Raw genomic sequence first — 12,217 nt, 5'->3', positions numbered from 1 at the left:
GTGATGTGGTGCTGAGAAGAATGTATATTCTGTTGATGTAGGGTGGAGAGTTCTGTAGATGTCTATTAGGTCTGCTTGGTGCAGGGCTGAGTTCAAGTCCTGTATATCCTTGTTAACCTTCTGTCTCATTGATCTGTCTAATATTGACAGTGGGGTGTTAAAATCTCCCATTATTATTGTGTGGAGTCTAAGTCTCTTTTTAGGTCTCTTAGGACTTGTTTTATGAATCTGGGTGCTCCTGTATTGGGTGCATATATATTTAGGATAGTTAGCTCTTCTTGTTGAATTGATCCCTTTACCATTATGTAATGGACTTCTTTGTCTCTTTTGATCTTTGTTGGTTTAAAGTCTATTTTATCAGAGACTAGGATTGCAACCCCTGCTTTTTTTTTTTTTTCACTTTCCATTTGCTTGGTAGATCTTCCTCCATCCCTTTATTTTGAGCCTATGTGTGTCTCTGCACATGAGATGGGTCTCCTGAATACAGCACTCTGATGGGTCTTGACTCTTTATCTTATTTGCCAGTCTTTGTTTTTAATTGGAGCATTTAGCCCGTTTACTTTTAACGTTAATATTGTTATGTGTGAATTTGATCCTGTCATTATGGTGTTAGCTGGTTATTTTGCCCGTTAATTGATGCAGTTTCTTCCTAGCATCGATGCTCTTTACAATTTGGCATGTTTTTGCAGTGGCTGGTACCAGTTGTTTCTTTCCATGTTTAGTGGTTCCTTCAGGAGCTCTTGTAAGGTAGGCCTGGTGGTGACAAAATCTCTTAGCAGCAACATCAAATATTTTTAAACAATTCAAAAATTAGACTTCTAAAGGAGATTTTTATTTACCTGTTATTATCTGACACTTCTGCACCAATATTATGAAATAGGTTTTATTTCTTCTATTTTACATATGAAGAAACAGGTTGAGAATGTCTGATTTTGCAAAGTGATTTTCTATAAGTGATAGAGATGAGACTTAAACCCAGAAATTCTGACCACAGATCCTTTTTTTCAACTCAGTCTACCCTGCGGCACAGATAGAATAAATGCTTTCAGGTTCATATTACTTTTGAAGATCATTGGCTTATCTTTTGCAAGATTAGGAAAATGTGGCACTATTGTGGCAACAAGCTCCATACCAGACTAAAAAAGTATTCAATAGTGAGAATATCTAAATTTCCACCTATTTACAAGATTAAAATATGCAGACAATGTTACAAGCAGTCTCATCCGGCTTCTCCAAGGGTGTTATCAGTGTCACCTATGAAGACTCTTGCAACTCGGTAAGCATGGTTAATTATCAACAGGGCCCTGGCAAAAATGTGTTACACATCTGTATGCAACATCATATTATGAATCAATGGAAAGGGACAAGTCTTGAAATCAGATGAATTGAGTTTGAGGTCCAGCATTGCCACTTGTTAGTTGATTGAGTGCAACTTTAGGCAAGTTACTTAATCTGTCTGTTTTATTATCTTTATAAAACAATACACATATCTCATGCTTTTGATAATTGAGATAAAAGCCAAGATTATTGAAGTAATTACCCAGAGAACATTATAAGACCAAGTGGTACCTGAGCTTCAAGGGTAGGTAACAAATAATTTCATTAAAGTAGTTATTGTTGTTGGTTTTAATCTTTTCTATTAACTTTAGATAATAAAGTCTTACCTTTCACTCCTGCTTCCAGTTCCACTTGTCCTACACAGACAAGGAGCGCTATGAAAATGAAGAGAGACCTGAGGTCCAGAAGCAGATGCTTGTTGATATGGCCAAAAAGCTACCGGTTTACACAAGAACTGGAAGTGGAGGTCAGTTCATCGAAAGGCAGCTAGAGAGGCAGCTCAGCAAGTATCTCAGAAAGGCTAAGTCATATATGTTCTCAAACTAGCCCTTTTTTTTCCTCTCATCTTCTGAAAACCACTATGGAGATTTTTCTCTACATTTTATTTTTTTAAAATTTTAAACACATATCAAAGCTGGAAGAATTGTATAGTAAACAAACTATATACCCCAAACTGGATTCTTCTGCTAACATTTTTCTATGTTGCTATATCACATATCTGTCCACATATGCATACCTCTATTTATCTTTTGTCAAGCCATCTTATTTTTCTGATGCATTTCAAAGTAAATAGCTGACATCAGTAAGACATCTACCTAAATATTTTATTCTGTTTTGGTAAAATTTACATACAAAAACATGCATAATCTTAAGGGTACAATTCCGTGTGTTTTGAAAAGTGTACACATCTGTGTAACTAAACCCCCAATAAAATTGCCATCACCTCAGAAAGTTCTGTCATGCCTCATTTCCAGTCAATCCGACCCCACCCCACTTCCCACAGACAGCCGCTATTCTGATAGCTTTTCACTATAAATTAGTTTTGTCTGCTCTCAAATTTTATATAATTGGAATCACAGAGTATATACTCTTGCGTCTGGCTTCTTTTATTCAACATAATGTTTGTAAGATTCATTCATCTTTTTTGTGTATTTTTTTATTGCTGAGTAGCATTATATTGTATGAATATATCAAAGTTTATCCATTCACTAGTTGATACATACTTGGGTTGTTTCTAGTGTTTAGTTATTATGAGTCAATTTGCTATGAATATTACTGTGTAAGTATCTGTGCAAAGACATATCTTCTTTTTCCTTGAGTAAATATCCAATACAGAATTTTACTCTTAGGTTTCATGTGCATGACTAAAACAGTACTTGCTGAACTAATTCTCCACCTTTTAAATTTTGAAAATGTACAGAGGTATGGGGAATATGTTAAAAAGTTTGAAAACCATGGTTCTTCTGATATGTCATCCTAATGTTTCTAATAAGGATGATTATGTTTCACATTTCAAGGCTTTAGAAAGTTTACTGTCAGACACATATTCATTTGTTCATTTATTCAGCAAATATTTGTTAAGATATATGGCAATTGGGGAAATTTTACTATGTTCTTGGTATTATATGATATTAAAGACTTGCTGTTAATTTTGTTAGAGCAATAATGTAGTGGTTATGATTTTTAAAAGTCTTCATGCATATGGAAATATTTATGGTTTGAAGTGACACACTGTTTGGGATTTGTTTAAAATGATCAAGTAAAAAGCCAGTGGAAGAGATAGGTGAAACAAAAGTGACACAATGTTGATAATTGTTGAATCTGGGTAATGGTACTTACCATGGTACCTTTGCTACTGACTATTCTCTGGGACCTTGAGGTATTTGCAGCTCCCAGGATAGGCAGTAATAGGAAAGGCTTCTCTGAGGAAATACTATTTGAAGACTTAAATGATAAGGATTTAGCCATGTGTATTAGTCAGCATTCTCCAGATAAATAGAGCCAATAGAATTGTGTGTGTGTGTGTGTATGTATAGAGAGAGAGAGAGAGATTATGAGGAATCAGCAAATGATTATGGAACCTGAGAAGTCCCACAGTCTGCCATCTGCATGCTGGAGAATCAGGAAAGCTGGTAATGTAATTATAGTCTGAGTTAAACGGTTTGAGAACCAGTAGTGCTGATGGTGTAAGCCCCAGTCTAATGGCAGGAAACTGATGTCTCAGCTCATGCAGTCAGGCAACAAGAGCAAATTTTCTCATCCTCCACATTTTTGTTCTGTTCAGGTCCTCAAAGGATTGGATGAGGCCCACCTGCATTGGGGAGGACAGTCTGCTTTCACAGTCTAGATTTGAATGCTAATCTCACCCAGAAACACCTTCACAGAGACACCTAGAAATAATACTTAACCCAATATCTAGGTACCCTATGACCCAGTGAAGTTGACACACAAAATTAACTATCACAAGTCCAGCCCTTGTCAACTTGGCACCCATACACATCTCCTTAAGCCATACTCTCCACTTAAAGACAATAGCAAGGTTACAATTTTACCTAACATGATACAAATATCATGCATTCAACTGAAAACACACTAACCCCTTCCACAGAAGAATAGGTATTCTTGAGTGAGTTTACTTTTCTCCTTGCTATTTTGTTAATTAAAAACTATTTAAATACTATGATATAAAATTAACAATACTTAAATACTACGATGTAAAGTCAATACACCTTATGTTACATGATAAGGGAATAAGAGAAGGAAGAAAACAAAGATATTTGAAATACACACACACAACTGTATTCATAACAACATAAGAAGGAAACACCCATAACAATAACAGATCTTGTTTCTGTAACTGGTCACATGGTCATAGCTGGTATTTATAGCTACTTTCTCCCACCATTCATTCTGTACTCCCTTTGCCTTTAGCAAGCACCTCAGCTGGTAGTTTTTTTTTACCTCACATGGTGACCCAAATCTTCAGTTCTGAAGAGTCTGGGTCATTAGTAGTCCTGCCTGAATTGGATTGTTGTGGTTTTCCATTGACCTAATCACAGGGCATGGTAATACTAAGAGATGCCCTAAGGCACCTCCCATATTCTTCACATAGTCTTTCTTTCCTCCATTGCAGAGTAGTAATAGTCCAATTTACACTTAATAGTCTAAAAGTCTATTATACCAGTTTACAATCCCATTTCCACCCCTTGATTTCCACCTAGGACTCAAGGGGTGGAAATGGAAGTGGCACCACTCACCATTACCTTTAGTTACCCACTAACAAAATTGGACTATTAAGTCTAATTTACACTTCATAATCTGGATCAGTTATCCCAGCCAATATTGCACCTGCCTCTTGTCCTATTGATTCAGAGATATGAGGATTCCAAAGTGGCTGGGTGGCAGGCTTAACTTCCAGTTCAATGGAATCATTGTTGTGTCCCCTGGTGGAAGTCCTCCCTGTAGGACTAACACCTCTAGACTAGCAAAGCACAAGGTTGCAGGAACAGGAAGAAAACATTTTGTTAGTGGGTCACTTAGGGTAATGGTGAGTGGTACCACTCCCATTTCCACCCCTTGATTTCTGGACCTGTGAATCCTAACTATCAGAGAATCAGCATCATATATTGGACACTGATTCAGAGCATATACAGCTTTTGGGAAAATCTTGCCCCAGCCCTGCAAGGTATTGGCACTGTAACTGACACTTCAAAAGACCAAGTCATCACTCTGTCAAGCTAGCTGCTTCAGGATGATGGGGAACGTGGTAACACCAGTAAATTCCACAAGCATGGGCCTACTGCAGCACTTCTCTTGCTGTGAAGGGAGTTCCTTGATCAGATGTAATGCTGTGTGGAATATCATGATGGTGGATAAGACATTTTGTAAGTCCATCGATGGCACTTTTGGCAGAAGCGCAGCATGCAGGGAAGACAAACCTGTATCCAAAGTGTCTATTCCAGTAAGGACAAAACACTGCCGCTTCTATGATAGAAGCACTCCAATGTAATCAACCTGATACCAGGTTGATGGCTCATCACCCCAGAGAATGGTGCTATATCAGGTACTCAGTGTTGGTCTCTGCTGCCAGTAATGGCAGTAGCCAGGTCAGCCTTGGTGAGTGAAAGTCAATATTGCTGAGCCACGTAACCTCCATCCCTGCTACCATGGCCACTTTGTTCATGAGCCCATTGGGCAGTAACTGGGGTGGGTGGGGAAAGAGGCTGACTGGTAATCATTGAACAGGTCATTCTGTCTGTTTGATTATTAAAATACTTCTCTGCTGTAGTGCTATTTTTCAAATGTTTGTGTGCCCCTAAAATTTATATATTGAAATCCTGTCCCCAAGGGGATGATATTAGGACGTGAGGTCTTTGGGGATGTGGTTAAGTCATAAGTGTAGAACCCTCATGAATGTGATTAGTGCCCTTATAATAAGGCTCCAGAGAGCTGCTTTGCCCCTTTCACCATGAGAGGGCACAGCAAGAAAGCACTATCTTTAAAAGAGGCCCTCACGAGCACTAAAGCTGTTGGTACCTTGATCTTGGAACTCCAAGCCTCAAGAACCATGCGAATAAATTTGTTGTTTAGAAGCTACCCAGTCTATGGTACTTTGTTAGAGCAGCCCCAAATGGAGTAAGACATGTGATCAACAATGAGTGAGCATTCACACAAGATACAAATATCTTCACACTTTTTTTCCATTCAGAGAAGTCTTTCCACACACTTCTTTTCCAAATTTCCTTGTCACCAGGGCTCTCTTTACAAATGTATTTCTCTTCCTGTGTCCATGTGAGACTGTTGTGGGGTGGGGGGAGGGGGGAGGGATAGCATTGGGAGATATACCTAATGCTAGATGACGAGTTGGTGGGTGCAGCGCACCAGCATGGCACACGTATACATATGTAACTTACCTGCACGTGGCGCACATGTACCATAGAGCCTAAAGTATAATAATAATAATAATAATAATAATAATAAAAAGAAAAAAAAAAAACAAATGTATTTCTCACAGTGTTAGTGAAAGGTACATTTTCTATACCTTCCCAGTGTGAGTGAGCAGAACTATTCTAACCTTCCATTATCCTTAAGCCTTTGAATCCTCCCCTCAACATTAAACCAAGGCAGGACCAGCATTTCCAGTTCACTCACTGTGGGCCACCTTTTCATCGTGTTTTAGCAAACCAACCAACCAAATTGTTAGAATGCTTTCTAACTCCCTGAGCTGCAACATTAAAATGAGAATCTCTGCTTAGTAGGCCCCTATCATTAAATTTGGCCAGATTCAACTTTATGTTTTTTCCAACATTAGTGTTTGTTTCCACCTATGTTCCCTTGATTTCTATCTGTATAAATTAGAAAATTTGAGTAGTTCTTTTGGAGTGTAGTATATGTCTTCGTGGGTCACACTTTGTACCTTACCTTTAGGGATCTGTTAGGGCTTGATTCTTATTATAGGTCTTAGAAGCAAAGAGGGATGGGTCCAGAGGAGAATCAGCATAGTCTTGTATAGTGGCCTGAGTTTCCTCAAGCAATGCAGGGTTGATCCCTTCAGACAGGATTGGAGAGGCCAATACCACGGGCAGTTGGAAGCTACTTCTACTGGTTGCAGGGAGGCCTCATCTCCTGGCAAATTAGATGCATTGGAATTTAGGCACTCAGTATCCCTGGCTCCATAAGGGTCTTCCCACACATCCCCATCCTAACTTACAGGATCGAATTCTGTACAAATCAGTGCCCTCATTTTAACAGTAGACACCCTACAAGACTGGGAGTTCAGCTATCATTGTAATTCAGCTATTTACAGGTGGAATTCTGTGGTTTTCAGCAATCTCAGTCCTGTGGCTACATGCAATAAGCATCTCCTTTAGGAGATACATAGAAGCTTTCAGGTCATTTATCTACCACTTTGGCTGGGAATTCCTGAACTCATCTTTTTCTTTTAGCACTTTGTTCAATCATGTTAGAAGCTACAAGCCAACCTCATTTTATTCATTGTTTTTCAAAAATGTTAAATATTATCATATATAGTCACCCAGCTACTTGCTTCTCATAAGTGGTTGACTAAGAGCATCTACTGAAGATACTTTGCATATTTCCATTGCCAGATCATGCCACAGATTACCAGTGCTCTCTTTATTACTTGATACAGTGTCATTAGCATCATCAAAACTAATAAGATTGAAGAGCCAATTCCAGAAACTTCAGAACCAATTCAGAAAACTCATTCCTAAAATTCTGTTTCTTTGGAATAACTATCAGTAGGGTTCTCTATAGAGAAAGAACAATAAGGTGTATGTATATAAATTATTATTTACATTATTTATATTGAGGAATTAGCTCACATAATTATGGAGGCTGAGAAGTCCCACTCTCTGCCATCAGCAAGCTGGAAACCCAAGAAAGATGGCGGTGTAGTCCTACTTTGAGCCCAAAGTATAAGCACTAGGAGAAACAATGGTATAAGTTCTACTCCAAGTCCAAAGGCCTCCTGAGAACCTGAGAGCCAATAGTGTAAGTTCCAGTTTCAGTCTGAAGTTCTGAGAACCAGGAACCCTGATCACATAAGTCCCAGTCTAAGGACAGTCTGATGTCTTATCTCATGCAGTCAGGCAGAGAGAACAAATTCTCCCTTCCTCTGAATTTTTTTAATAATGGATATACAGTAATTTATTTAAACATTACCATTTCCAATCTGCACTAGTACACATGATATTTTAATAAATACCATTCTACATAAATTTGTGTGTGTGTGTATATATATATATAGCATTGCTTTTTTCTTTTTTTATTATACTTTAAGTTGTACAGTACATGTGCACAACGTGCAGGTTTGTTACATATGTATACATGTGCCATGTTGGTGTGCTGCACCCATTAACTCGCCGTTTACATTAGGTATATCTCCTAATGCTATCAGGAGATCGAGACTGTCCTGGCTAACATGGTGAAACCCCGTCTCTATTAAAAATACAAAAAATTAGCCAGGCATGGTGGTGGGCGCCTGTAGTCCCAGCTACTCAGGAGGCTGAGATGAGAGAATGGCATGAACCCGGGAGGCGGAGCTTGTATTGAGCCGAGATCATGCCACTGCACTCCAGCCTGGGCAACAGAGCAAGACTCCATCTCCGTCTCAAAAAAAAAAAAAAAAAAAAAAGAAAAAAGAAAAAAGAAAAAAAGAACAACCCTGCTCCAAGAAAGAAGAAAACAACAGCTAATTCCACTGCCTGGGACATCCTGGCTAACCAGAGGTCCTGAGTTTGTCCACATGATAGCTTCACTATTAGCACAAAAAGCATTTGAGAAAACCAGGGCCATAAAAAAAAACTACAATCAAGGATCCTCACAGAATCCACTTCAACTCCCCTTCTACCTCCACTGGAGCAGGTGCTGGTATCCATGACTGAGAGAACTGAAGATGGATCAAATCACAGGACTCTTTGCAGACACTCCCCAGTACCAGCACAGAGTCTGGTAGCTCTGCTGGGTGGCTAGACCCAGAAGAGCAAATAACAATCACTGCAGTCTGGCTCCCAGGAAACCCCATCCTTAGAAAAATGGGGAGAACACCACATCAAGGGATCACCCAGTGGAAGAAAAGAATCTGAACAGCAGCCCTTGAGCCACAGAACGTTCCTCTGACATAGGCTACCCAAATGAGAAGGAATGAGAAAAACAATTCTGATAATATGATAAAGCAAGGTTCTTTGACATCCCCCAAAGACCACATTAGGTCACAAGCAATGGATCTAAACCAAGAAGAATCCTATGAATTGCCCAGAAAAGAATTTAGAAGGTCAATTATTAAGCTGTTCAAGGAGGGACCATAGAAAGATGAAAAATAATTTAAAGAAATTTTAAAAATATTATAGGATATAGATTAAAATATCTCCAGAGAAATAGACAGCATAAATAGAAAACATCCACAGCTTCTGAAAATGAAACACACTTAGAGAAATGCAAAAGAAACTGGAAAGTTACAACAATATAATTGAAGAAGTAGAAGAAAGAACATCAGAGCTTAAAGAAAAGGCTTTTGAATTAACCCAGTCTGACAAAGACAATAAAAAAGATTCAAAAAAATGAACAAAGCCTCCAAGAAGTTGTGTGATTATGTTAAATGATTATGTTATTCTGAAACCTAAGAGTAATTGGTGTTCCTGAGGAAGAAGAGAGATCTAAGTGTTTGGAAAACTTATTTGGGGGAAAAAACCGAGGAAAATGTACGTGGCCTTGCTAGAGATATAGACATCCAAATACAAGAAGCTCAAAGAACACCCAGGAAATTCATAGCAAAAAATCATCAGGTAGGCACACAGTCATCAGGTTATCTAAAGTCAAGACAAAGGAGAGAATCTTAAGACCTGTGAGGCAAAAGCATCAGGTAACCTATGAAGGAAACACTATCAGACTAATGGCAGATTTGTCAGCAGAAACCCTACAAACTAGAAGGGATTGGGGTCCTATATTTTGCATCCTTAAAGAAAATAATTACCAGCCAAGAATTTTGTATCCAGCAAAAGAAAACTTCATGAATGAAGGAAAGATAAAATCTTTTTTAGACAAACAAATTCTGAGATAATTTACCACTACCAAGGCAGAGCTACAAGAAATGTTAAAAGGAGTTCAATATCTTGAAACAAAACCTCAAAATACAGAAAAATAGAACTTTCTTAAAGCATAAATCTCACAGGGCTTATAAAACAAAAACACAATGAAAAAAAGGCATTGATGCAACAACTAGCATGATGAATAGAATGATACCTCACATCTCAATATTAATGTTGAATGTAAATGGCCTAAATCCTCCACTTAAAAGATACAGAATGGAAGAATGAATAAACGTTTACCAACCAAGTATCTGCTGTCTTCAACTCACCTAACACATAAGGACTGACATAAACTTAAGGTAAAGGGGTGAAAAAAGATATTCAATGCAAATGGACACTAAAAATATGCAGGGTTAGCTATTCTTATAACAGAAAATAAAACAGACTTTGAAGCAACAACAGTTTAAAAAGACAAAGAGGGACATTATATAATGATAAAAGGACAGTTAAACGGAAAATATCGCAATCCTAAATATATATGCACCTAATACTGGAGCCCACAAATTTATAAAACAATTACTATTAGACTTGAGAAATGAACTAGATAGCAATACAATAATAGCGGGGGACTTCACTACTCCACTGACAGCAGTAGACAGGCCATCAAGACAGAAAGTCAACAAAGAAACAACAAAGAAACAATAGACTTAAACTATACACTAGAACAAATAGACTTAACAGATATTTACAGGGGCTGGGCGCAGTGGCTCAGGCCTGTAATCCCAGCACTTTGGGAGGCCAGGGTGGGCAGATCACGAGGTAAGGAGATCAAGACCATCCTGGCTAAAACGGTGAAACCCCATCTCTACTAAAAACACAAAAAATTAGCCAAGCATGGTGGTGGGCACCTGTAGTCCCAGCTACTCGGGAGGCTGAGGCAGGAGAATGGCGAGAACCCAGGAGGCAGAGCTTGCAGTGAGCCGAGATCACGCCACTGCACTCCAGCCTGGGCAACAGAGCGAGACTCCATCTCAAAAAAAATCAAAACAAAACAAAAAAAAAACCAAAAAATAAAAAAACAGATATTTACAGAACATTCTACCCAACTACTGCAGAATATACATTCTATTCATTAGCACATAGAACATTATTCAAGATAGACCATATGATAGGCCACAAAACAAGTCTCAGTAAATTTAAGAAAATCAAAATTATTTCAAGTACTTTCTCAGACCACAGTGGAATACAATTGGAAATCAACTTTAGTAAGAACCTTCAAAACCATGTGAATACATAGAATTTAAATAATCTACTCATGAATGATCGTTGAGTCAACAATGAAATCAAGATGGAAGTTTTAAAAATTCTTTGAACTGAATGATAATAGTAACACAACCTATCAATACCTCTGGGATACAGCAAAACAGTGCTAAGAGGAAAGTTCATAGCATTAAGTGCCTACATCAAAAAGTCTGAAAGAGCACAAATGGACAATCTAAGCTTACACCTCAAGGAACTAGAGAAACAAGAACAAACCAAACCCAAACCCAGCAGAAGAAAAGAAATAACAAAAATCAGAGCAGAACTAAATGAAATTGAAGCAAAAAATAAGAATACAAAAGATAGATGAAACGAAAAGCTTGTTCTTCGAAAAGATAAAATTGATAGACAATTAGTGAGATAAACCAAGAAGAGTGAAGATCCAAATAAGCTCAATTTGAAACAAAAAGGGAGACATTACAGCCGATAACAGAAATACAAAAGATCATTCAAGGCAACTAAGGACACAATCATGGGCACAAACTAGAAAACTTAGAGGAGATGGATAAACTCCTGGAAATAGACAACTCTCCTAGATTAAACCAGAAAGAAATGGGAACTCTGAAGAGACCAGTAACAAGCAGCAAGATTAAAATGGTCATAAAAAAATTGCCAACAAAAAAAGTCCAGGGCCAGATGGATTCACAGCTGAATTCTATCAGACACTCAAAGAAGAATTGGTACCACTCCTACTGAAACTATTCCAAAAGACAGAGAAAGAGGGAATCCTTCCTAAATTATTCTATGAAGCCAATATTACCCTAATACCAAAAACCAGGAAATAACATAGCTAAAAAAGAAAACTACAGACCAATATTCCTAATGAATATAGATGCAAAAACCCTCAACAAAATACTAGCTAACCGAATTCAACAGCATATCAAAAACATAATCCATCGTCATCAAGTGGGTTTCATACCATGGATTCAGGGTTCGTTTAACATAGGCAAGTCAATAAATGTGGTACACCACATAAACATAAGTAAAAACAAAAATCACATGATCATCTC

At 37.9% G+C, this 12,217-nt stretch overlaps 1 protein-coding gene across 3 annotated transcripts in view; it reads left to right on the top strand.

Annotated features, from left to right (window-relative positions):
- Nucleotides 1-12,217, top strand: part of ZDHHC15 (zinc finger DHHC-type palmitoyltransferase 15) — a 163,773-nt gene that overhangs the window by 80,364 nt on the left and 71,192 nt on the right. For all 3 annotated transcript variants that reach the window (XM_054471388.2, XM_054471385.2, XM_054471386.1), the window contains one exon: nt 1,684-1,804. In XM_054471388.2, coding sequence (XP_054327363.1) covers nt 1,684-1,804 — 121 coding nt within the window. The remainder of the gene's footprint in view (nt 1-1,683; nt 1,805-12,217) is intronic.

This window comes from Pongo pygmaeus, chromosome X (genome assembly GCF_028885625.2).
Source record: "Pongo pygmaeus isolate AG05252 chromosome X, NHGRI_mPonPyg2-v2.0_pri, whole genome shotgun sequence".
Classification (NCBI taxonomy): Eukaryota; Metazoa; Chordata; class Mammalia; order Primates; family Hominidae; genus Pongo; species Pongo pygmaeus.
Note: the sequence above shows the minus strand (reverse complement) of the source record. Positions and strands in the feature narration are given on the sequence as shown.